Source organism: Tinamus guttatus, unplaced genomic scaffold (genome assembly GCF_059628265.1).
Source record: "Tinamus guttatus ecotype Peru unplaced genomic scaffold, ASM5962826v1 Tinamus_guttatus_pri_ptg000659l, whole genome shotgun sequence".
NCBI lineage: Eukaryota > Metazoa > Chordata > Aves > Tinamiformes > Tinamidae > Tinamus > Tinamus guttatus.
In genome coordinates, this window is record NW_028289193.1 from 1885593 (window position 1) to 1913391 (window position 27799).

Genomic DNA, 27799 nt, shown 5'->3' on the forward strand with positions numbered 1-27799 from the left:
TTTTAGCTAGCAGGCTCACTTCATAATCCAAAATGGTCAGATTAGTCCCCTTTCTCCAGAAATTCCGTTATGCTCGAAAGTTACTAAAATGGACGAAACTCCAATTCTGTAACTGTATGCCTGTTCTTTCAAAAAACTCCACCGCTCTTCTTGTGCTTTTCACTGATAGCTAATTCTCCATCCAGCTCTGAAAGAGTCTCACTACACATTTCCAAGAGTGCATGCAGAACATCTGGTGGCTGGCTAAGGCAATACACATTCGGAAATAAGAAAGAAAAGAGTCGCAAGCGCACTTTAAGCCTGTACATTTAAAGCTGAAGGCCTCAAAAATAATATGATGAAGTGGGGAGTCGGAGGGGCAGGGGAATGGAAAGAGCCGATTTGTTGAACACATGCCTACTAAAGCTAAAACATCAATGAAACAATACCATGGAAGAGTATACATAACATCAGTCAGTTCAGGGATCTTATGGCACCTGTGGTTTATAAACAGCTTTAGCAACGAGTATTTCAAAACATAGTTCACAGTTTTAAGAAGATCTGTGCTGATTTAAAAACTAGATTCTATATCATTTGAATGTCACCTTTTGTATATGATATCTATTTGGAAAAAAAAATATTTACACTAACTTCTATGGCTGATTTGTTAGATTATTTTGAAAGAAAACATTCCTAAGTTACACATTAGCCCTAAATTAGAGAGGCTTTTTATTACTATCATTAATTATATTATTATCATTTTAGTACATTTTGTATAAGTCTGTTAAAAGACTTGCAAACAAATTGCAAATATAGTCTGGAACTTCATTTTTGGGCTACTAGATATATACACTCAGGAGTATAATCATTCAGTGTTAAATGCATAATTGTAGCTTTTTATCTTTTCTGTGGAAAAAATGTACAGTGTATAGTAAACTGGTCTACTAAAATCTCAAAGTATTCAGAAATCAATTTTCTATCTATAAACAGTATTGTCATTGTAAACTGAACAGGTTCAATATCATGTGCAAAGGGTTTATGTGAGTTATCAATACTGCTCTTTTTTGTACCAGCAGTACATACTTCAGTCTGTGTTCTTCACCGGTAATGAGCCATGTTACAGCAGATGTAGCTAATATAAGTTAGCTTTAAACAAAAGTCTTTTTGTCAAAACACACATCTACAAACTACAACTCTTAGAACAAAAGTACTGTGCTACAGTCCTCAGAACTTAGTTATTTGATTTTTTTGTCAAGAGCCGCTGCACCTGTTGGTTCCATTCGTCTGTGAGGTTTGCAGCTAAGTTTTCTTCGTCGTCTGTCCGAAAGCAGCTCTCCTCATCATCGGTTCTCACGTAGCTCTCGTTGTCTGTCTGGCTGCAGCTTGCCTGTTGAGAAACGTTTAGGGAAACTTTGTGCAAAGAGGGATGCTTTAAGATGCTGCAACTGCGTGCAGGCACACACGCTAGCTGAGCACGTAAAGCCTCTGCATGGTACTCGATTGAAACAAACAGACAAAGCATAGATGGACAATTCTTTCAGCTATCACCTGAAAAAAAAAATAGTGGAAAAGCCTTTCTACCTAGATAAGCCTAGATGAGGTTTGCCTTAAGCTGTAAATCAAAACTTATGGGGTGCTTGGGAATCTGGAATCCTCTTAGCATGGGCGGTTCAGTGCTCTGCAAGTAGGTTACTGGGGAAATTAGATTTGGAATAACACAGACTTGAGGATATTCCTGCCTTCCCTTCTATTTCAGCCTTCCAGGTTGGTCTGTAAATAGATGCAGAAAGTTCAAGCACTCAACAGCCACTCACTGTCCTGCCCTCTGAGCCTTCCACCATGGTGTAAGGCTGTAAATGTCTCCCTGTAACTTACATGCTTGGGTCCTTTCACTTCGTATGTCTAAAAGGAAATTTAGTCTCTTAAAAGAATAACTCTGGGTGCTACAGCTCATAAATATTCTGGTGCACTGGTTTCTCTTTGGTACTTTTCCATATCCCAAAGAATCCATAAATTTCTTAATTTCTAGAACTGAAGGCATCAAAATTGTATTTTGTAATGGAAAATGTTTGATAAACAACTGCTGCTCTATCTCAGAATTATGTGAGGGTCTACATGCAGGTAATATTGCAAACCTTTTCTTTCTGAATATTCATCCCAGGAGATGACTGTTTTCTCATGCTGTTTGTACATCTGACCCTTTCAAACCTGATCTCATCCTTTTGCTCTTGAACCATCTCAGACAGAGAAGCAATTTGCCTTGCATGAGATCTGATAACAACAGAAAAGACCAAACTCTACTGACACGGATTCTCTTCTACTGATTTCTGCTGTAAACGTGGTCTACAAGATGAGAGATGAAATGCAAATAGCTTTAGCAAAAAAAAAGACACTAAAATGAAGAATCAAGAAAGGTCAGGTAGTTTAGCTTGCTTCTCCTTTCTTCATTTGATTCTATTAATTATTCAAGCAGAGATGCTTCCATCAAATTCCTTCAATATGTGTGGTATGATGATCTTAATTTAGTATCATCTTTTGTCAGGAAGTTAAAAAAGACCTAGTGTCAATATTTTGTTGATAAATGAAAAGGAAACATTCAGTGGAAGTATGTGAGGTTAACAAAAAATCAGAGTCACATTTTGAGTATTTTAAAAAAATCTGATGTGTATCTGCATCAATTAAGTCTGCAAACTAATTTGGAAATCTTAGCAAAGTCATATTTTCCTCTTCACAATTCAGCCAATAATTGAAATGAAAGGCATGGAAAAGGTCATTTCTAAGCTGCATGACACTGATTTAATCAGAATAGGTAAATATAGGTACATCTCATACTTCTTGACGTATCTTTGATGTATAAACCACAAAAGCAAAGTAAGGGTCCTTTGAAAAGCTGGATGCATTCAGGTGCATGGATAGTACTGCTAAATACCTGCTCTTTTGCTAATTTTCTGGATAAATCACTTATCTTTGCTGACTATGGAGAGGGCTATTCTATTCTCTCAAGGATTCTTTCTCTTCTAGACCCAGCATTGGGATGGGAAGGAGATTTTCTTACGGGAAATGATGAGTGCTAATCAACTTCAGAACTCTAGATTCACTGCAGTGGTTTGGAAACGCCAGAATTAATTCCAAGACTCAAGTGATTTGTCATGTCCTGAGACTGTTTCTTGGCTCTTTGGTGTTTACAGCTTAATCCAATTGTTTTTCCTTCATATTCATCATTCAGTCATTTCCAAAATAATCCCTGTTTGTATAATTTAAAAATTAATTTCACAAAATGAAAGCTTCTTCATCCTAGTTAACTTGGTCACAGTCATTTGCACCTTTTGTACTGCATACTGAGAAGAGGAGGACTTAAATAAAAGTAAAAAGAGAAGAAAAAATATAGCTGACAATTCTATAGCAGAAATTTTTGGAAATTGCTGTGTGTCAGCTCTCATTTTCAAACAGAATGGTCCATGTGATGCTGTTTTCTTATGTATTCTTTAATAAAAAGAGCTCCCCCTCGCTTCCCTCCAAAAAAAAGAACAAAAAGACACTGAATAATTGGGTTTTGCCAGTGGGGAATGCCTTATATACATGATTCTGTCTAGTGCCTGTATCCTAATTCTTTACCACAGCATCAGTGCCTTTTATGAAGAGGAGGCCAAAAAACTATATGAAGCCTATATAAGATATAAGAAGGATATAAGAAGGACAAATTAACACAAATTGCATTTTGGGTGGTTCATGTTGGGCATCAGAAAAAAAATCATGAAGACAGTGGCATGCACTAGGGCAGGTGGCTCAGAGAGGTGGTGAAATTACCATCTGTGGAGGTTCTCAAGCCTTTGTCAGACAAATCTCTGGCTGCTGTGGTCTCATGGTGGTGCTGGTCTTGTCTCGAGTGGGAGACAAGAGTGGGAGTGCTGGTCTCTTTTCAGTGGTGGCCACTGATAGGACTAGAGGAAATGGCCGGAAACTGAAACACCAAAAGTTCCACAGGAACTTAAGGAAAAATTTCTTCCCAGTGAGGGTGCCAGAGCACTGGAACAGGCTGCCCAGAGAGGTTGTGGAGTCTCCTTCTCTGGAGATCTTCAAACCCGCTTGGACGCAGTCCTGTGCCACGTGCTCTAGGTGACCCTGCGTGTGCAGGGGGTTGGACTAGATGATCTCTAGAGGTCCCTTCCAACCCTAAGCATTCTATGATTCTATGATTCTATGAGACTGGACCAGGCGACCTCCACGGGACCCTGTCCAACCATCCCGTGGTTCTGCGATTGCCTGAGCGCTGGCATGAAGCCTGTGCTAGCAGAGAACCCCAGGGCATGAACTTCAAATAAGCCAAACAATGCAAAATGTCAACAGTCAGTGAGATGCATACTAGCTCCAAAACCTGATTTCCTTCCTGGAAAAAGAAATAGAAATGTAGGGCAGTTGGGTTTTCAAATCATCTGTCACCCTGCATCCCTCGGCCAAATAAACAACCCAGAGACATAACAGGCAGACTGACATGGAACCCTCATTTCCCAAGACCCATGGGTTTTCTCAACGGGATTGTGGCAATCGGAATCATTGTCAGTAGAAATGAAAAGGGATTTTGGAGAGAAAAGGGGGAAGATAAGAGGAAACATTATTGCACTACTCAAAAGGATTTCTGCCCTGGAAAAAACAGTGATATTGCAAGAAATAATCAGTTTTTAATTAAAAAAAATTATCAAAAAGTTGGGAGGGATTTTTTTTTAGATAAATTTGAGAATTTTCTACCTTTTCCAGCACAGAATAATCCAGACATCTGTTTAATGGAAACTATCACCCCTGCCCCCTCAAATCCCCACAGATTCAAGGCCCAAGAGAATTTTGAGCAAAGTTTTGAGGAAGTGAGAGATTTTAGAGAAGGAATGGAACTGAATCCTCAGCTCCAGTTATTACATGATTTTGCCACCATAGAGAAAAAATAATTGCAGTTAAAAAAAATAATAAAAAAATTCTAACAAAGACTCTCCTCTATACTCCTTTACAAGTGGATGCGCTAGGCTGGGTTTTTATAAGCTTTCTACTCCTTTTCTCCTTTTTTGTTATAATAATGCATATGAATGAACTGAATGTGGCTAACTAAAATGTTGCAAAGGCAGCACTAAGAAAGAACTGCTTTGGGAAATGGGAGCATGTCCACAAGTGGACAACTCTTATTGAAAACGATGATATTTTTTAACCACTTCTGGAAATTGAGACTTTCTGGTCCCACTGGTGCCCTTGACAGACAAGCAACTGTTATCAGTGAGATACAGACCATTTTTAAGTAAAACAATGTCAAAGTTGCATGTTCTGCTAATTTCAATATTTGCCTGCTTGCTGAAAACAACCTCACTTTTTTACTCCATTAAGATCAAAACAAGTGGCATCAAAATACATCTAATGTAAAAAGTAAACTGAAAACATGGTTGAAATGTATTTTATAGATTACTGGAACCCCCTTTTGGAAGTGAAAGCCTTCTGCCCACATCTCAAAGGTTCCCATGTAAAAGCAATGCAAAGACTCCTTGTGATGTGAGGCAGTCAGGACAGACCCCATCCCAAACCACAAAACTGCTTTAGGCATCATGGCCTTTATGAACAATTTTGGATTTTATTTTCCAAGATATATATGATAACACAGAGTTTGTTCCTGTGCATAAGGACTGGATGGAGTGCCAAGTGCACTGGTGTTTGCTGGCAATTTCTATAGGGCTGAGTTTTTACAGCTGGTGGGAATGTTTCAGTGTTCCTGACTGAACTACTACCCTGAGGGCCAAGAGGAGTTTGACTATGGACTTCAACTCTCTCTCAGGCCTTCAAAATGCTTCAAAAGCATCCAGACAACTCAAATTTCTGCTAATTATTTGAGGTAGGTTGCGTATTTCCAGGAAAGCCAGGCAGTGCAGCAGCATGCATTCACTGTTAATACTGCTTCTGGAAAGCAGAAAGTGGGCAAGTTATTAAAAAAGGATTAAATCTTAAAATAAACTGACTCAATCTTTTAAATCTAATCAAGAAACGGGAAAAATCTTAGCTTAATATTGCAACTAACTTATTTGAATGCTGCTATCCTTTAAACTTATGGTAACTAATACTTATAACTTCAGGTATATATAACATTTCCTATATACACATACATTTCTGTTGAAAGATCAATTTTCCTTTTCATGTGACCTGATCTGTAACTGAAAACTGCAACAAAATAAAAGGTGAAAACTTGTTTTCCGTCTGTCCATTTTAGGAAAACCTACACAGCTTTACTCAAATTTCTAACTGGGCTCCTGAGAAAATGAATGTAACTAGAGGTGCAACATTATGAAAAGTTATTTATTTATAGTACTCTGGTTGTTACTGTTTATTTGCTTTTCAAATCCATTTATTCTGCTTTAGCTTTTAGAGATCTTGAGAGAGATGCTGCAGAAATATCTAACATCTTTTAACTTCCTCCTGGGGTTAATAGTGGATGAAGATAAAAAGGGTGCTGCCTTAATAAGAAGCCTCAGGACTACGACCACATTTCCTCCGTATTACTAGAAATGATTTTGTGATATTCAGGCATCCTAACACTTATTAAAAGCAAAGAAAAAAAGCATCATCACATTACTCAGGGAGCACGAGGTGCAGTGCAAGTGAACTACACGTTATGAGGACTGATTGCATACTTTCTTCTAAACTATATTTATACTTACTTGAGAGGAGAGAGAGAAGAATATTGCACTCAACTTTGCAAACTGACCTGTAGATAACAAAGGATAGAAAACAAGAAGATGACAAATTAAGGCAGTGAGGCAGCCAGGCAGTGTATTATTCTGAAGAAAGCCATGCACAAGCCTAGAAATAAAAAGAACAATTGTGGACCCAGAAAATAAGCCCTGTGAAAAGTGTGTTATTCAATACATCCATCCAAGAACACAACTGCTAGCAGACGTGGGAGGATAAGAACTGTTAGCATTTATACTTGTGCACTAGATGTGTTGTTGTTGTTTTTTGTTTTTCTGGTACAAATGCTTGTTATTTACAACATGCTCAAAAAAGAGAGAAAAAGAAACCTCCTATGAGGTTCCCTGTCCCAGATTCTCTTGTGTATCTTGAGTATTCTGCTCATCCCTTCCTAATTCAGAGTTTTGCTTGAAAATCTTGCTTGGAGATAAGGTGACACAAAGTAACAAGAGTGGGTTTTGACCAACCGTTTTCCAAGCTACACTAAATCTGCAAGTTTTTCTAAATGTGCTGCTTTTACACAAAGTGAGATATTTGATAACGTAAAATCCTGTTCCTGAGGTTACCATACAGCCACCCTAGTAGGAGTTCTTCCTCATGGTTGCACTATGATAGCTACAGTCATCAGCTCTTTTTGGCTCTCCAGAGGAACACATTGCACCTGTGAGTATGAACAGTAAAAAGCTTGTACTAAGTTCCAGAGTTTGGATGTAAAATAGATGACCAGGCTACCGTTTAACAGGATATTCCAAACAGAACTTTCCCACTTTCCAATCTAGTTTCCAAAACGTACAGTGATAGATACTACAAAAAAACTATCAGAAAAAAAGCTACATCATCTTAGCCCCCAGCAATCAGTAGTTTAAAGAATCCTGACCAGAGGTTTGAACTTAATTTCCATATACCATTGCCCATTCATATGGGGAAATCTTATTTTGGCTTCCTTTGAACTTGCTCCCTTACAACTGAACTGGATGTGCCCTCCTAATGATATTACTAGTAATACCGTAAGATACAATGATCTTTATATTAGGATGATCCATGTCAGAAAACTTAAAAACTGGCAGTAGACCATTATACGAGGCAGATATAGAGACCATTAACCAGAAAGGAGAGGATAATTTGAGAATGCCAAACCTTGCTGTCAAATTAGATTTTATTGGACTTTTATTATTATATTTTATTGGACAAATGCCCTTTGAAACCTTCCATAGGAGGTATTTAATGACAAGTGTCCAGGCTTCACTGTACTCAGTGTCTGCTGAATACTTGGTCCTCTGGGCTTGGTTCATTTCAGACCCTTTCCTCTCCTTCCAGGTTGTGACAATGACAATGACACACAGACTGTGCTCGGGCTTCAGTTCACAGTCAAGCCAACAGGAATGCTTTTCACTACTGAAAAAAATAAATCTACATGTAACAAAAACTCAGCTTAACATCACCAACATTATTGTTTCTCACATAGGGAGACGTATGGACAGCCAGTGTTCTCTTCTCACCTGGTATGCCTCATCCTGCAGCTTCTGCTTCAGGTATTCCTCCATCTTCAGTTCATTCTCCAGCTGGCGGACAGAGTCATTCTCATAATTTTCATCATCTGCTCTGACATAGGGGTCTCCATCTTCTGTAACCCTAAAGACAATTATTAATAAATAGCCTCCTCAGATGAATGACATTTTGGGTAAATAAAAAGTCCTTTTACTACAAGGAGGATCCCTTTACTTTATGAGGAGAGCAGATGCTCCATTAATTACTATTTTCCTATGAGTCTATCATCTCTCCAGTGGTCTGGTATCCAGGATGTAGACTAAAGCGTGAAGGGTGATTCTGCTGAAGTTTTTGGTGTACAATGCTACTGAAATCAGTAACAAAAGTCCTCAGAAACTTCTTTGAGTAATAGGTTGAACTAAAAATAAGTGGAAAGATGCCTGTTGTCTTTGAAGGAAAAAAATCAGCTTCTAAAAACTAAGTTGGCTGAAAAAACATTTTGTCTTTTCCATAAAAAAACTTCTATTTTTTCATTTAGCTCCAACAGGCCCTTAGTCTGCACAGGCAGAGACTAGGGGTGCAGGGCACACTAGGAGAGGTCACTGCCTCAGTGCAGCCCAAGTGTCACGCGTTGGATTCAAGAAGAACCACTCGAGTATATCTTAAGTTCTGGCCTCTTGAACTTGCAGAGATTGCTATTTTCGAATCATAAAGTTGTCCTCATTTGGATTTATGGAAATTTGGGTAATCAAACGTCTGAGAAGGAGAGAAACTATGCTGCATTATTGTCTGGAAGAATAACAGAATGAAAAGACCGGGATTAAAGCGGGGTGTTGCGACGGTACCCACATGTCACTGCGCATGGAACCGGTGGCAGCAGCACTGTGGATGTACCCGGGCTTGCGGGCATGGATCTGGGCGAGGAAGGCCTTCTCTGAGGTCGGCGACGGAACAAGGTCATCGAAGTGTGTCCGTCCAAATTCCGAATCCACGTTGCTTTCTGTCTCACTGCCCACTTCTGGGAAACAGAAAGGTGTCTCCATTTAACCTTCTCAAGGGTGAATACACTCGCTTATTTCTCTACACATCTCTGTCTTTTCAATTTAGAATGCCATCCTCTAGTAGGGAATGTCAGTATATTATTCTACACATAATTTCAGATCTTACAGTTTTCTTCTAGTGGTGGGACAGAATAGTAACATTTTTGCTTAATTGGTTTATTATGTATACATTTTACAACACATCCTGTATCGAGTCAAATTTCTGAAGAATGAAATCTGATTTCCACAATACCCCAACCATCCATTTAAATGGGTATTTTTAAGGGGATGGAAAGGTGTTACGAAATCACAGTGTTTTGACCCCCACTGATGAATAGCACAAAGATTCCTTGAAAAGACCATTTCCACAGGGATCCATGAGCAATTTGCTGAAGGAATTCAAAGCACAAACACCTCTGAAACTATGTAACACTGCCTTTCCATTTTCTTATTTTTTCCTAGCTCCCATTTTTAAAAAATACATATGAAATGACAATGCAGGCACTATCTTTGCTTGTTAGCCTCACTCACCAGAATTTAGCTCTTTTACCAAAGACGACATGGTGTTGGTGATCGAATCTGCTGCCACCAGCAAATCATTTCTTAAGTTCCGTCTTGCACCTGAAGCAAGAGACAGACAAAACACAGTGTTAATATTCTTCACGAGCCATATGTTTTCATTTTCAAAGCAGTTTTAGCCCTGCCCAGAGATGCCATTGTGGTAATTCAAGGCACCAAAGCCCTTACAAGTGACATGTGCAGAAGAGTTTGCTGCAGAACAGCCTCATTTTCCTATGCTGTATGCAAAAGCAGAAACCTACCCTCATGCTTCATTTAATCACAATGCCAGAAATGTGGAGATTATTCATTGTCATCAAGCTCACATTTGTGTGGTGACACTAGCAGACCAGGCCTGGAAGATTAAATCTAATGTGAACTCATTTAAAATGTCTATGGGTGAGGGGGGAGGAACTGAGTCTTTTCTCTATGTTCCCACAGTTCTGTTTAATGACACCATTATTTTCAGGTATTTGCCAGATAATTATGGCAAATGTTGAAGAAACATACTTGACCTCATCAAGACTGATACGGACTTTTTTTTCTCCATTCCCTTTTCCTCTTCACTCAGTCTCTTCTGTAACTAAAAGATTTGTATAATCCATGATTTACTTTTTTTTTTTAATAAAGGAAACACTACCCCTTCTCTAAACAGCCCTAGGCTGGTTTTAGACTCCATCTAATAATCCTGAAGTGGTTCCCTGCTGAACCTGGCAATATTCCCTTAGCCATCAATCGTGAAAGATCCTGGTGAGTTGAGTGCTAAATTGCTTCCCTAGGAGTGGGCTGTGGGTAATGTGTGCTTAACTCTCCCAAATCCCAAACACGGCTCCTTTTGCAGCTGAATAACCAATGTGTCCCATAGACTCTCGTTTCTCTTCGATTGGATTCTTTCTAGGAAGAGGCAGGATTTCACTGCTGTGGATTCTCAAACATGACAGGCTGTTATACTATACCTTTTTTAAAATGTCCCAAATCCTAAAGAGGTTCTTTTTAATATATCACAGTTATCAAATGATTAGTAGAATGTAGATCAACGTAGCTAATCTCTCTCATGGATGTATAGAAACATACCCACACACATACACACTCAGACAGCCCCTTTGAGCTGCCTTTGAACTGCTGAAGCACTATGAAAGAAGAGGGGAAAAAACACCCAAAATGTGAGAAACAGGGCTCTAACCACGGCTGGTCTGCATGCTGTGTATATAAACAGATCTCTGCTGGGATGCTGCAGAAGGCAGATGTAATCTCTCAACACAGATATGTCATATATGTGACCACATGACACAACGGCGATTTCAAGTTCTCTGGTTTTGACCTTCCTAACTGGCGAATATGGGAAATAATGACATAAAGCTAGATATTTATCAAAAGCAGTAGTTTTAAAATGTAATCACTATACTTTTTCATATTGCTTTTTCTCTTGAACAGAACACATTTATGTGCTTAAGAAACATTTGCCTGAGGCAGGTTAACTATTATTTATGGTTATGTTATTGTAGCCACTAAATTATTTCTAGTTCTGGAAGAAAGCATTCTACAATTTCATAGGGGACAGGGTGCCTATTTTTGCCTCCCTCAATTCTTCATAGCCAAAAGAAGAAAAATATTTCTTCTTTATTTTCTCACAGCAAATGAGGTATCCAGCAACCCAGTGTGTGGGGACTAGGAATTATGCCTTAGTAAAACATGTTTAATACATGAATTTACCAGTGCTTTAATGAAAATTTCTTGATTGCTTTATGAATTCAACCTTGCCATAAGGTACATAAACACAAAGGCAGAACTGGGCTCTTGGGGACCAATATTCATGCACTGCAGCAGAGGGACTCCAGAACACTGCCTACATTTTGATTTGTACTGGTGAAACTGAACAAAAATGTGCTCAAATAAAAGAATAGCAGCAATATAAATATGTTAGAAGAAAGCAACTTAGAGAAAGAAGGAATATTTCCTCATTCAGGTCTCACAGACTATTTTCCTCTGCACTCAACATAATCATTTAAGCTGTGGCCTTAGAAGTTCAAAACAGTTTAACATTTCTTGTTACTTGACAAGAGGGGAATGAGATCTTGTTCCACGGAAGGAGAATGAGAAGCACAATACAGCCTATGTCATTTTGCTGGGAATGCTAAGGAACGGCTCATCTAAACTTCCAGACTAGATTCCTGTCTAGCCTAGCCAGGCCCTTCTCACAGGCCCACAGCAAACGGAGCAGGGACCACAGCCACAAGTGCCTCGAAGGGAATTCCAACCAGACACAAGGAGGAAAATTTAGCCAGGGAAGTGCGGTCAATGCCTGGAATGTGAGCTGTGGGAAATTTATGCTTGGAGATATTCAAAACTTAACTAGACCAGTTTGGAACAATCTGATCTCACTTTGAACCTGGCTTCCTTGGAGGAGGAGGCTGGATGAATTGACCTTCTCACCAAAATTATTCTATGATTCTATTATCTATTCTTTAGCATAGTCCTTATTTAAAAGCAAATCCACTCACAACACCTTACTTAGGTTAGCAACAGTCCTTTATATTGTAATTAAGAAAACTGATTATTGCTTTGACCACCTTGCATTAAAATCGCCTCTTAGCACCAAATTCATTCGTTGGCATCCCTGTCTGGTTTCCTCTTAGTTGCTCCCCTAGAAAGCAAATCGATGGCAGAAAAACCACAACTGTTTTTTCTGTTTTGTTCCATCTATGCAATCCCAAAACTCAAGTTCAATTTGGTCATTAACCGGAAGAAATAAGGACTCTTAAAATAGTCTCGGGGTACCTCATGCATCCTACTGATGATACTTACTTTGTGCAAAGGCTTCCTGCACGTCTCCTCCCACGCCGGTCAGCGAGTCCTGGGGCGTGTGGGTCGGCGTGGAGCAGGCGGACGCGGACCTGATGGGCATGGGAATGGGGCGGCTGATGGTGTGGCTGGGTGAGGAACGAGGGGAGCCTGCCCCTTGGCTCTGAAAAACAACCACGGAGCGTTAAATCAGCCTTTGCAAGAGGCCCGGCCTGCTGGCCTCGTCAGCAGCCCTCAGCTCAAACGCATCACGCTGCTGTAGATCAGTTGGGTTAATGTTATCTGTGCTAAAAGAAACCTACTCAAGTTAGTTGTTGGCCAGGGGAGAGCAACGATGCTGTGTGGAAAACAAAAGTAGGTAGGAAAATACAACTCCACATCGGACTTCAGTGAAACTTAAGAAAATGTCAGACAACTAAATTAAAAAAAAAATCTAAAATATTAAATGCCAAGTAGAGGCCTTCTCTTCCGCTCTTCCTTCTTTCACTCCCCCAGTTCATGTGCGTTTGATAAACTGTAAATCATTCAAACTTTGAGAAGTGGAAAGCAGCTACCACTGATGCATCTTTCAGTCTGGGTACGAACCGAAAGCTGCATTTCTTTAACCAGAATTCTTGCATTTCAGCTCATCTATGCGCTCATATCTGAGCCTCTGCTTCCTGACAGAAAAAAAATATCATACCATAAAGTTTTAAAATGTACATGCAGCCTCTCAGTCACATAAAGTCTGGCACTCTCAATAAATAATACAGCTTAATGCTTTTTATTCTGAACTAGAGAACTATTTTAAGACACAACTGGATCATACACTATTAAATTCTTTTCTCTACAGGATATATTCAGGCACTGCCCAAATACTATGGAGACAGGACAATTTAGATTCCTGCTATATGTTCAGCTGCTGGAAGTTAAAAGTTTTAATACCAGTCATATAAAATGTCATGCTGTTAGCACTTCACGGTTAGTATCACTTAGCTGAAATTCAAACAGACCTCACAAAATAATATTTGTTACAGATGCAGCGGGGTGAGTGATACCAAGCGACACAGTGAACTTTTCCTCAACTGCCTCAAAGGCCCTGGAATGTGCATTTGCCCAAGGAAAAACAAACTCTCAAACCCAAACTAAACAGCACACCTCTTGTCATGACAGCAACTCTGTGTTCAGTACAGGCCACAGGCTGAAGTGGTTGAGCACGTTTAAAACAGTGACCACAGCACATGTGGCTGCTTGCTCACACTGAAAAATAATACTAAGGCTGGTGTTTCCCTCACTCTGTGTTTATCTGAAGAATGTGGAAGGATTTCTTAACTCCTTCCATGCCATTTCTTTTGATTCCCAGCCCAGGTTTGATTTGGAAAACCTATCCTAAAGAAGTCAAGGGCCGCCCATTACAGAAGGAATGCAGCATTGCTCTTTGAGAACTTTTTAAAAATCCTGCCCTAATCATAACTAATGTCTTAGAATCCTTAGCTTAGAACACTAAGCTATTTGTTCTTTTCTCCTCGCTCCCCTTTCTTAAAAGACATTATAACTGGAGAGAAATTGTGGGAAATTAAATTCATGAGAAATAAGCACAGTACTGATAAGAGAATGGAGGATTTCATACTTTTTTTTTAACGATCAGTTTTAAAACACTTAAATGATGGATGAAAGGCAGCTCGAAAATGTCAGGGGAGGATGCCCAGCTGTTTTTGCACCCTCTGTACCTCCTCTCGCAGAAATCAAGCCCTGAGGTATGCCCTGACTCCTCCACGAAGCAGAAGAGCTAGGAAATGAAGTTTCTCCCTCCTAATTCTCTTCTGCTTCTTCTTTTTTTCCTCAGCTTCCCTTCACTTTCAGGGGCAGTTCTAGGGAGCACTAACAACGGTGGGAACTTTCAGAGAAGTAATAGAAAAAAATAAAAAAGATTAAATTTACTTCTACAATCAAGTCATATTTAAGGAATGAACTACATAATGGGCATTTTATTTACTAAAAATAACAGATGCCTGCCAGTATTTCTCCTCTGGAATTTTCCCACAGGAGAAATGTAAAGCACTATTCACCAGCGTGTAGTGTTGAGTCTACTTTGTAGTTATGCTCAACATCTTGTGTTTGTGATAAACAACACTCTTATCTGTAACTTTCCATTTCTGACCAAACTGTTTGGGAAGTACCGAGCAAGGAAGCATTTGGTTCCTGGTTAAAAATGTCTTGGTTTTATATTATTTGTGGAACATTGGACAGAATTGATGAAACGAAAGTTGAAATAGAAGAATATTTGAGAAAGACTGCTTTAAATGAGGCAAACACTTTTACTATACTTCGCTTAGCTAGATCCAGTTCACGACCAGTTGGTGGGAATGGAATGCTATTAGAATTGGATTCCTGAGTACTGGAAACTGGGAGAAATGCAGCTTTCATGGGCTAGAGCCAACTGCCTGTAAAACTGCCTGAAAAACAGCAGCAAGCAATGCCTTGGCAACCCAGAGGGGAAATCAGGCACCACATTTCTCCCAAACTCAGTTAGCACCTGAGGAGGGAGGAAGGGAAAGCTGTGACAGACAGCACAGAAATGCAGACAACTTCAGCTTTGGCATTTTTACTGGCTGCAGCTGCCAATTTGATAGTGTCTTTTAGGAATCCTTAATGTATTTTTAAATTCAGTATCCCTAGTTTTAATTACCCTTGCTAGACAGCAAAAGGTTTATCTGTATCAGGTCGCATGCATGCTTAGGAGAAATTGTCCGAATTGCTTTGCAGGACTATTAGATCCTTGCTCCCTCTGCCGGAACTGGAGAGGGATCACACACTGGGAAAGACCATCCCATAACCTGGCACATCATAGGGAAATCATACACACAGGATATCCTCATTGCCCTCTCTCAGGGAAGAGGAGCAGAGAAATAGAAAGTTCATAAGCACTGACTGAATTGCCAGGCTGTTCATTCCAAACAAATTCCCCCAGAAATTAATTTAATTCTGTATCTTTGAACAGATTGTGAAATGGTAAAGTTTAGTCGGGATCATTTCATGGAAATTCTGAGAGTAATTCCTATAAAATTGGTATATCATCATAGTCTTAAAATGTACTCTCCTTAGTACTGTCCAGTGCCTATTTTGTATGATATGGAAACTCTGGTTATGTTGGGGACTTTCCTTTGGCAAATAGAAGATCTTTTAATACTATTATGCTGAACCTGGAAGACAGACCTTACACAGAGGTGCTGTGGAATGTTCTTGCTGCAACAGACTGATCGCTGCTTTTTTAAGAAATAGCCAATATGTGAGTTTTTTTATCAAGTTGAGCATTAGCTACCAACTCTGCATACCTATGCATTCATATGGACAAAATAAATCAGATTTTTGACTGCTTCTGCTGAGAAAGGAAGCAGGCGAGAGGAAGCAATTTTTAATTGTGAAAATCATTGCTCCAAAATACTTGGAAATGGTATATGAAAGAAGTGCAGAATATAAATTTTGGTCTGAAAAATAGACAAGCAAAGGTAGTAAAACAAATCACAGGAAAACAATCACATTTAAGAGTTAGTGATGTCTCTCATATGCAGGTAACTTATTACCTGTTTCAGCTCTTCTTCCTAAAGGGAAAGAGGATGAGCACATTAGATTAGCCACGACACCAGTGAAGAGTAGAAGAAAGGCAAGCTTGGGCACAGGGTGAAGTTAAAATTGAGGTGGTTGAAAATTTGGGTCCAGGTTACAGGTCTCAGCTCTGCCCACTTTGAAATGCCAGAAGTGTGCAGAAAGCTACTATGATTTCCTACCCCCAAACTGTTCTTTTTTCCCTAGTCAGTGCAACAGCAGCAGGCTCTCATTATCCCCAGCTGTAGCACCAGAGCATTTCCTAGGGAGAGGGAAAAGTATTTTGGCTGCTCCTAACTCCTGAGACTGTGGTGAGCTTGGTTGGCTTCCCTGCTCAGGGGACACCAATTCCCAACTCCAGGCTAGAGAAGGTTGTGTTTGGGGAGATGGAAATGAAATAAAGGGCTAAACTCATCCTTTGGTGCAAACAGTTGTTAAAGTGTTGCAGTGAAATCCTTTCTGCTCCTATAAGAGCCATTTTGACCCAGGTTGCATGGCATTACCATGCACACATTCTATCTGGGATGGCCAATAACTAAACATTTGTGCCATTCGCAGTTGTTTCTTCCAGCAAGAATTTCTGGCATCAACTCTTCTGAGGCATAACAGCCAAAATGGGTCAAGACTTTTCAAATAAAGACACATTTTCCATCTTACCTATCTTAAAAAAACAAGTGCTTCCTGAGATCTCCATTTTTAAGTGAGATGCTTTGCAAAGGTGTGATTCATCTTTTTAACAAGAACTTGCTTCTATATTTAAAAAAACAACGAAGTATTATTGGGAAAGCCTCTCTGAAGTTAAATAGTCAGATGTGATTGTCAGATCACGGCTGACATCAGCAAAAGAAGGAGCAAAGTTAAAGCAACTAATGAAAACTGCTCCGTACTGCCAGCTTGGGCACTGAGTTGTTTTTTTCTGAAGCATTAGTTATCTCATCTTACTTGTCAGTTTGTTCTTTTCTCATACCTTTGTTATGTATTTGATGTCGTCATGAGAGAAAACTATAAAAATACCTGGAACTGGACCTGCCACAAAGTATTTTGTTTTTAGACATTGTTGAATGAGTGATCCAGAGATTACTAGCCTGAAATCCATAGTCCTGCTGCATCTTTCTGCAAATGAGCAAAATAGGACTGTATGTCATCTGCTCTACTTTATTCCAAGAATTGCATTAATTCTTCAGTAGTACTGAGGCTCTTCCTGCTGTTCCACCCACTTAGCAGTAGATGACAATGGAGCTGTGGAGCTACTCCAGGAACAGCATAAACTGGGTATCACATGAAACCGTCTCTGAGTCATCTGAATTAAAGCCCAAAGTCGAGTTCTGACGAATTTTGGTGCGAACCCTCTTCTCGATGTGCCATTTCCCCTTGTTGAGGCCAAGCAGCAGTCCTTACCTTCAGCAGTTTCATGAGGCCTTCTAACTGAACCATGAGCTCTCTCCGGCTTTCCTGGAGAGCAGACATCCTCTGTTCCAGCTCATCCTTCCGCTGTCTGAAGAATAAGATTTCGAATCAGAGCTTATCCCTCATAATGTCAGCATTTCAACTTGTTAACTATGTCGTTTCCCCGGTGCTACTGTGAGGCAGCACCTACAGAGTGCAGGAAAGCAAAACCTTCCTTTGGATTCAGCATAGTGCTTAGAAAGTAAAGTTACATGAAAGCTAGGGCATTCCCTCGTATTAAGAATACTTAAAGAGCAGAGCATAGTTATTCAGGAAAGACAGACACTGACACATGCCCTTCTCCAAACAGCAAATGAGCTTCAAACAAATCTGGGTATATCTTCTCTTGTGGAATTGTCTGACAGGGATTTCACTTTTTGTCTTTGAACCTCCCTAGTCAATAAGCAGCTCACTAACTGTCAAAAAATATAAACCGATGCCTTGAAGGACATGAAATGACAGCAGAGGCACTGAACAGATCAAGATATCAGAGAAGCCAAGAGAATTCAGAAATGCAGCCAGAACACCGCAGTGATCTGCACTGTTTCTATTTTTCCCAAAAGCCAGAGTAACAATCACAAAGTGGACCTATAACAGGCTGAAAACAGCTCGTTGGCCTCTGAGGCCAATGCTGGTCCTGTGACAATGTGAATAACGCTCCATTCCAAGTTTGACAGCTGCTTTGTGCCCACGTAATGAGAAGAGCTTTGGTTTCGTACACCTCAAGGCATTGCAGGGGGTCCTGGATGGGGCTTGCATGTTGTGAATCACCACCAAACTGCAGGAGAGATTTCCAAATAGACACTAAATATAACTGCTCCCTCCTTGAAGCTATGATATAGTTAGCAAGGGTGCTGTTGAAAAACGTGTTTATTGGGCATTGTTTTATACAGCGCTGTGTTACAAATATCACAAAAATACTATGTCACGAGCCTGATACTACCTGTAAAATGTGACACTTTTTTTCTCTCCCAGATGAAACAATACCAGAATCAGCAAAACTAAATATGTTTCCTATATGTAAGGAAATACGAAGACATTATTTTGAGTCTTCTATGTGGGTTGTGTGAACACTTACTCATAAACAAACACCACCATTTTTTACATATATGTGTGCTATCTCTCACCTATATTTTAGGGTCAGATATTAACAATGTCAGGATGAATTTATTCTTCTGGAGGATTCTTCTATGCTGGGTTTTCTTTTCTGAGCACTTAACAGCTGGAAATGCTGTGAATTGTGCAAAGGCATCTGAGTGGTAATAAAAAATAAGATTCCTGTAATTTAAAGTGCCAGGTCCTAGTACATATCTCTATTGGGTTTTACAATCATTCTGTAGTGAGAGAGAGTCTAAATAATAAACAGTTTACAGCCACTCATATTTTTCTGCTGTGGTACTCCAAAAAAGTTCCTAGAATGGGCTTTTCAACTGTCTCAAGGACAGTATTAGCAAAGTGAAAAACTGGGATGCCCAGAAACCCATTTCAGCATCTGCAACAGAACAGCAGCTAGTGAGACATGTTGGTGCAGACACCCGCAAAAGAATTTTCGGAATCCACCAATTCTTAATATTATATGAACTAAAATAAGCTAATGCCCTAATTGCTTCGAGTCCCCAAATCTGTGGGTTAACTGATGTGTATCAGTGCTGCTCTTTGATTTTTGTAATGTTCCTCTGCTCCACACATGATAAGAACAGCCTCAGGACTTCTTAAATGTACAGTTATATTTTGCCAAAATTCCACAGTAAATCTTAGCTTTCAACTGCTGAACAACTTGGGTGGGTATGCAAAGCAGTACAAATCCACAGATTAAAAGTTTTTTGCCGAGTCTGACACTGCATATTAAATTAGAAAAGATACTGTAATTGAGGAACTCAAGAGCACTGCCCTAGGGACATCCTATGTTAGTAAATTTAAATAATGTTATTATGCTTTTAAGATGTGTAGCAACTTGAAAGAAGGGAAAATTAAGTAGTTAAACAACTAACACTGTGCAATCATTTGATTTTTTAGGGATAATATATTTATTTTTCAACTATATAGAAAACCGATCTCCTAAACCTGCTTAAAATAGACGTTAGGCTTGATGCACAGAATGAGCTACAGCAATAGTATATTTTGTGCAGAGTATGCATTTTGAGCACATCCAGTTTTATTTTTTTCAGTCCTCACGGAAGGTCCCTTACTTGTAGGTACTTAGGATTAATTACACACTCATAAAAGTGCTCATACGAAGGAAAAAACTAATTTGGCTTCAGACTGGATAGCCAAAGTAAATATTTGAGAAAAAGCGAGATATTTTAGAGTGTGTAAAACTCAACAGTAAAACCATGTAGTATTTGTAAGTAAGATTTTACCACACTTTCTTACGGCACTTTCCTTCAGTTATGACTTAGCCACCTAAAATACTATTTGTGAGAGAACGAAGCAGCTATTTGGCCAAAAGAATCCTTTAGTTTTCTCATGAGAAAAACTCCTGTATGGAGGGATAAAATTAATCATTATTTAACTAGGAAAAAAGTATTTATACGCCAATCTTGATATATGAAAAGTGTTTTGAACTCTTTCTGGTTCTTACTGGATTCTCAGTTTGGCTCTCACTACAAAAAAATCAGCACTTCCAGGAAAGCTACAGATCTGGGCCAACAACAATTGTTTTCTCTCGATGCAATATACATGGCAATTAGTGTATCTATTTAGAGTATCCTAATTAACATGCCCACACACATATATTGATGTTTTTAGCTTGGTGGGACAATTAAAGAAACAATCCTCTAAATGGTATTATTCCTCACTTCTGACATGACATGGAGGGTAAACCTGGAGCCCATTTTTTCACAGAGAAGACTGACCTCTTCTTAGAGTTCAACACATGGGGGATTTTCCAAAAATTTAATGTCTAATTCTGGATATATTTTCATGCTACTCTGTATATAATTTAGTATAAATGAGAAGTCTTTGTAGAAGCATTTGTTCTGAGAGAATAACAGTTTTTCCCCTGCATAATGAATGATATTTGGAGATGGCTGTAGGGATCTATTCCAAATGACCTGAGGGTCTCACTGTAAACACTAATGCACATATTTAATTTAATGCAGATGAGTCATATGTGAGATTCCTCATGCATGCTGTCTAAAGCGTAAGCTTAGTTATTTTCACGACTACAGCCCACACTGAAATGGGGAAAAAATCCACATTATTCTATTTACTTAGAACACCCCCAAACTTTTAAGTCAGGGTTAAATGACTCATTTCTTGTACTTCTCTTGCTACTCAGTAATTCCTGAGGGTGTTACTGCTATGCACTTACCTGAGGAGCCGGAGCTCCGCAAGGAGAGTGGGATTCTGCTGTGCCTTCTCCGGGGTGGGCTGCGATGCCTGCTCGTGTTCAAGCCGCAGCCTCTGGATCTCCTGGAGGATTTCTCTTGGGGAGGAGAAGAAGATGACAAGTCAGTTCACTTCCATGAAACCAGCTTTGTGCACGTTGCAGGAAGAGGAAAAGTGTAACTGTAAGCAGCTCTTCACAGCTGTAACGACTGTAAAAAACTGGAAAAGCTCAGTGAAGCTCTAAACGCTACGGCAGGTTTCTGGATATTTTTAATGTAAACTTTTAGAACTGGACTATAAAAGGGAAATATTTCTTCATGAAATGTTCTCCCCAGAATCAGAGCGAGACATGAAATGGCTACATGTTTAGTTAAACAACGCCATAATTCTAATTCTTCCCCAAGAATATTTCAAGCACCACACAAACTTATCAAAAACTCAAATAATATCTGGACCATCTTCAGCATCAGAAAAAAATGTTTTGCATTGAAAAAAGTCTCTTTCAGCTTAATTGCAGATTTGAGAGTGGTCAGCAATCATGAAGAAGTACTTTAATAGGGCTTGTTATGACTGAATTCCCAACACGTGAGTGCTGTCAGAACTATAGTATAAGGCTTCACAGAGGAAGACTGAAACATTTGTGTTTTTTTTTTCCTTGTTTACAATGCGTTGGATGACAGTTAGGAGGCAGACTCCAACTATAAAGACAAATCAAGAGTCGAGGCAGTTGATCACTACAGTGACAGAAGACAGTGCACTTTGGAATAGGAAACCCGCTGGTTGTCCTGTATTTCACAGTCCAGCAGTAAAAACAGAGCTTTGCCCTCACACAGCTCATGGCATCAGGCAGCCTCAGACCTAAGGCCAGATCCTCTGCTGACTACAAATGGTGTCACTCCACGGACACCTCCTCTTTTGGGTAGCCAGGCTATTTCTCCCAAATACTCCTACAGTCAGTTACATCTGTGCCTAGTTTTTGACTTGATCAGCAGCCTAACTTACTGCTAATGTTTTTTCTTTAAAAAAAAAAAACACATTTTTTTTCTCAGATGCTCATGGATTTTAAAGCCTTTGTTTTATACTGTGGCTATTTTCATGCCCTATTTTTTTGGGAGGCGTAAGTATGTGCGTATGCATGTAAATTGTATAGATGTTGGAGATTAAAAATGTGTTAAAAACAAATAAACACACGCAATGTAGGGTACTGATCGAAGCAGGCACTCCGTGGATGCTTACCGGTTTTTGTTTTCAAGCTCTGCAATCAGCTGCCTTTGTTGCTTATTTGCATCAATGGTGAAAGAGATATCTGATGCTCCTCTCTGCTGTCCCTGCTGCTGCTGCTGTGAAAGAGAAGGCTGCACTGAGAAAGGAATAACCAGCACACACCTAGGAGTTCATCTAAAACTGTTCCACGAAATTCGCTTGCAGAAAATAAAATACCAGGCTTCCCTAAATGAAAAAATAATCATCATCCATGTTGTGCCTCGTACCATACTGCTCCATTGCTAGTAAGAGCACTATAAGTGCTAGAGTAGATAAGAATGTGTTTAGCATCCTGTCATTCGTTGCTGCCTCAAGGAACTTCCAATGAACCAAGTGCAGAAGTGTCTAACCCCATCTGGCTGAACTCCAAGACAAGGGCACCGTTGCTGCCAATGGCTGTAACATGGCTCTTAATTGGGATTCCTGCAGACAAGAGGGGAACACGGAGGCAAAAGCTTCTCTCTCCTAAAAAAAAAAGGGATATTTCCACTTCGGTGATTCTTCCCTTGAAAACATGGTTGCACTTTCAGTCGGAAAGCTTTTGTATTCAGATTTGGTTACTTGACACGTCCAAGCCCTCTTATAAACTCTGATGATGCTTTCAAAAAAAGCTCTTTCGCCAGTCCTTAAGGCACAACAAAATCTTCAAAATCTCTTTTTTTTTCCAATAAAGTGGGAAATAAATTACTTCTTACAAAACTAGGCAGAACTCACTGCAGCTCTACTGAAGTAGACTATTCTCTTTTGTCATGTTTATCAGCAATAAAATATTGGTTTCTTTGCTCACACTCCCATATTTCAGCATTTTATGATGACAGTGCAGTTTCAGACTTCAAAAGACATTTAAGAGTTTCATAACTATTAAAGATACCCACATATTCTTAACTCTAATATCAAAGAATCAGAAAATGAGTACTCTGTTGAGTTATTATCATAACCTGACAAAAAAGACAGTATTTCTATTTTTCAGAAAACTGAAGGGCTAATTTAGTGCCCAATTTTAGGTGATTCCCCTCCTTGAAAGCAACACCTTGAAGGAGCTGCCCTTCAAAAGGTCAGACTAGGCATTTTCAGTACTTTGTTAGTACTATGACTAGTGTCTGTAATTACTTATTGGTTTTCTGCTTCCTGTACATTTCCTCACTAGCATTCTGGCCATACAGGAACAGAGCATAAGAAAAGAAAAACTGATGCAAGCGAATGGGTGTAACAATTGATGAAGAGCAAGGCAGAATTTTAACCAAAAGGCACAGTGTTACTAACACATTTTGTTCCTTGAGGAACAGAATGACTGCCAGAAAAGCTTGCAGAATTTCCATACCAATATTAATGGGGCTTTCAGAAATTGTGATACCACTTTTGTGTGCTCCTGAACGACTTCTCTACACTGAAATCTTCACTTCTTATTTTGTCTCTTTTATTTGAAATGCACAGAAAAATGAGTACCTGGATGGTAAAGACAAATTCAAAACATTACTCCAAATTAGGTCTATTTAAAATTTGCTTAAATACTATGTCCTAAGTTCCCCCACATATCAGGGGATACCGAACATGTTAGATATTTTGGATGCTACAGTTTCTTCCTAAAGATATTTTTAATAGGGAATTTATGTCCCATATGGAATCACAGTCCTTCCGTGACAAAACCAGCATTTGCAGATGGCCTTAAATATGAGCCATGCTCTGTCATGTACCTGAAAGGGTCAAGAGGGGCTGAAAGCCGGTCGGAATCCGTGCTCAGCTCCCTGCTCCCAGCGCTGCCCAGAGCGTGAAATCCTGCGGGGCAGAGGCTGCACCGGGGGGCAGATCCATCCTCACTCACTCCACGTGGGATGAATCGGACTCAGGGTTTTACATGAACAGTGTTGCCCCATTTTGCCCCATTTTTTTCAATTGACCCCACAGTGTAAGTCTCCGCTTCCCGACACTCCGGACTGACGGGCTGTGTTTCCCTTAGCTATCATTTATGATTCCTTGTTCTATCAAATGTGCTGAGACAGGAAAAAACTAACTAGGCTGACCTTATTTATGCCATTTAAGATTTTATATACTTCAATTATGTTCCTGCTTCATTCCCTTTTATTCCTGAATATAGTTAGCAAGGTTTTAGCCTGTCACTGCCTTCTGTCTTGGGATACATAGAGGAGAATAATCATTGCTCTGAAATGAAAATGGGAGCCACAGCTAATGCAGAGGGTCATTACAGTCACCCTGTTGAAGATCATTCTTTAAAATCCTCAGCACTTAGGGCCCTAGTGGCTCCGAACTAAAGAGCAAAATGGATTCACCATAACTTTATTTTTAACTGCATTAAATCATTAACCTTTAATCAAAGCTAGTCGAGCCAACATTTTCTAGTCTTGCTTGAGTTCAGGATGTCAGATTCCTTTTTCCATAATTGTTTGAATACTCTTACATTAGTATACAGATGATAGACGTTAGTATGTGGAATACTTTGGTTTAAATGACCTGCATGGAAGTATTAGCCATAAAGCACAAGAGAATCTGATACAAAGGATAGGGAAAATATTCCACGAACGATCAGGGTTGTCAGCTATAATTTTCCCAGTCTTGCCAAGCCCCTGAAACAATACAAAAGGAAAGTACTGCCTTTAATTAAAGCACTTACTGATGAAGAAGCTTCTGCTGCCAGCCTTGCTGCATACCTGGCGATCAGCTTATGCTCTTCATCCAGGCGACTGGCACTGTCGAGCATGCTGGCCGTGTTGGTGGGGAGGAGGAAAGGTACATTAATGCACAGGAAAAACGACCATCGCGTCACCAGACCGTCTAGTCATGCACCCTTCGTGCAGAATTTAGAAGAAAATATCGCCAAAATGTTTGATATTAACTGAGCAAAGGGGAGAGTGGGTAGGGAATTTCTCTGCTAGGAGCAGCTCTACGGGCAGCATCTTCCCGTAGAGGGAAAGAGCAGCAGCCTGCGAGCCCCAGGCAGAGCAATGGGGATGCACCTGGGCACACACGGATGTGTTCAGCATTTTACCTCAGCACTCGATTTACTTCTCGTTTCTGTTGTATGATCTGCTTTCTGGAAAATGGCTTATTGTGAACTTCACCATTTCTTGCCGTCAAAAACAAAAGGTTTGTCAAATTTGTAACAGAAAACAAATTCAGGACAGTTGTGTGAGGCTCTTCCCAAAGCCGAGTAGGCCACAGGTTTCAACCACTGATCTGTGAATTTATAATCAGACTTTCTCTTTTACTGTTAGTTTCTCGATATTTAGGAGTAAAGATTTCAGAGAATCACCAAATGGTAAACCAGTGACCTCAAACTTCTCACTGATTTTAAATTGGAGCCAGTCCATGCTGTCAGCATGCAAAGATCAACTAACATCTACAGAGGGAGTCTGCTTTCATCATGTGTAGAATCTCAATAGAAACATACTAACAAAAACAAGAACTTACATGAACTATGCTCAATTGTTTTAAAACACTTCAACTAATTACTTTTTCTTTTTTTCTAAGAAAACAAAGGCAAACACTTCTTACAGATTAAACCCTTGCCGGCTGCCTTTATTATAAATGAAGGCTATTTTTTTATCAAATTAGTAGGGAAGAGGTAATAAAGTGGGAAAGTTTACTATTTCTAAATACTTATAATTTTGTAAAGAACTGCCACAACTAATAAAAAGTTTTTTTTTTTTTTAAGAGTACTAAGAAGACTTACTCAACCCTAGGTAACGTCTTTAGAATCCCATATTGCATTACTTTTAGTACATACAAAGGAGAAAAAAAGAAGTCCCTAATAGGAGGTGAGAAGAGCGTTTTACTCTTCAGAATATAGGACACGATGGCAGACTATCCCAGAGAGAGATGGGTCTGACCCCTTTTCTTCCAAACGTTTTGATGTTTTGGCCAAAGGGCGACAGAAAGAGGCCTCTGTGCCCATGTGCTGACTAGGGCAGGCGCCCGGTGGCTGCACAACTGAGCTCGTGTCTCAGAGGAGTGCACAAAACAAGGGCTATTTTGGACTTGGGCATCTTGGATTCTAAACTTTGCCAGAAGTCGTGTCTCGAATTCCAAAAACCTTCCAGATGAAAGCAGCACTGAGAAGTATTTTTGTGTACAAAGCCCTGCTTCTGAAGAATCAGCATCTTTCAACGGGAAAAAAAAAGCGTTTCTTCAAATTTCTCAGTGAGTTCATATCCTCAGGTACCCCAGGGAGCTGCTGCGTGCAGCTTTTGGCTGGCTTGTTTAATTCTGATGGGTTATATGAAAGATGAGTAGTGCTTGATATTCACTGATTATTAAACTAAGCCTGGGAGTTATGACTTGCTGAGGTAATGGAAAAGAGATAAAACAATCTTCTTACTCTAACGATAACCTGTGAAACCACAAACGTGAAGTTTCCAAAACCATGACAAGTCAGGCCCAGCGGCCTTGGTTGCAAGCCAGGCTCTGCACAGGGCTTCAGGGCTACAGCAGCACTGCATTTTTAGGCTTGGTTATGTGTAACTTTGTTCCTCAATCCTACTCTTACACTCCAGTAGGAAGACAACCTACTTTCTGCAAAGACTCAACCTAAAAGCAGTTTCCCAAATCTTTTGAATGTGGAAACAGATGGGCTTCTTACATACTCCAACCTACCAGCCTGACATGAGCTGAGAAAGAGAAGGGGAAGTAACTCTTAGACACCTAAAATTATGCACGTAATAAGGATTAATTTCATTGCAATATAATTGGTTTTCATTTTTTCCATAACGTCTGAGACATCGCGTCCTAACAGATGGCTGTGGAAACAGCAAGCACTCAGCATCAATTCCCATTTGTACAGCAATGTGCAACCATATTATCCACCCTGGAAAAATAATGGGCTATGGCCCACTTGTTGGTGCAATTTGCAACATGGTCATGACATTAGAGTTAAGCCCCAGAATAATGATCTTACTGGATGAATCAAACCACCACAACCTTTTGATTCTTACAATCCCTGTACGTGCTGTCTAATGGCTTTGATATACATCTATGCGTAGGTGAATACCATAAAATATATCTACATCTATTTCACTGTGTTGAATTTGGTTACGAATACCACAAACCACTGGTCACAAAGCCTGGATATTAGACTGCAATGTCTTGAATTGCCTTCACTGCCAAGATTTTTATGTCTCAGAGCTCTGGCTTGCCGTTTCTGTTTTACTTCAGTAACTTCATGGACAAATGAGGTGAAATACATGCATGTTTTAAGATACCATGAATATGTGTGACTTCATGGACAAATGAGGAGAAATACATGCATGTTTTAAGATAATATAAATATGTGTGAAGAATTTCCAACCCTCAAAAGAAGGCACCTGTTTGAAAGAAATTCTCCATTTCCCAATCAAATTGCTTAAGTATTCTGTTTCTGATCCATTTTTCTTCCTAAAAGTTAAACATTTGTGACCATTTCTTTAAAGATGTTATAACTGTGGCCAATAACTACTCTGGCAAAATTATTATAATTCACATGCAGAATAGCTTGCCAATAATATTGCTTGTACAATAGGATATAAGACTTCCTTTTTTAGGTTGTAGTTGAACTGTGTCATATTTTACAGTCCAAAGGAATAAAAAATGATCTTAAAGGC

At 39.6% G+C, this 27799-nt stretch overlaps 1 protein-coding gene across 4 annotated transcripts in view; it reads right to left on the minus strand.

Moving 5' to 3' along the window:
• Positions 1-399: 399 nt before the first annotated feature.
• DTNA (dystrobrevin alpha) overlaps positions 400-27799 on the minus strand; it is an 85459-nt gene continuing 58059 nt past the window's right edge. For 2 of the 4 annotated variants that reach the window (XM_088536340.1, XM_088536339.1), the window contains 10 exons: positions 24838-24925; positions 22182-22285; positions 20929-21042; positions 17568-17664; positions 12588-12747; positions 9756-9845; positions 9034-9202; positions 8196-8328; positions 6666-6712; positions 400-1366 (listed from right to left, as the gene is read on the minus strand). In XM_088536340.1, coding sequence (XP_088392466.1) covers positions 6695-6712; positions 8196-8328; positions 9034-9202; positions 9756-9845; positions 12588-12747; positions 17568-17664; positions 20929-21042; positions 22182-22285; positions 24838-24925 — 973 coding nt within the window. In that variant the 3' untranslated portion in view covers positions 400-1366; positions 6666-6694. The remainder of the gene's footprint in view (positions 1367-6665; positions 6713-8195; positions 8329-9033; positions 9203-9755; positions 9846-12587; positions 12748-17567; positions 17665-20928; positions 21043-22181; positions 22286-24837; positions 24926-27799) is intronic. The other 2 variants (XM_088536341.1, XM_088536342.1) reach the window with 2 other exon arrangements.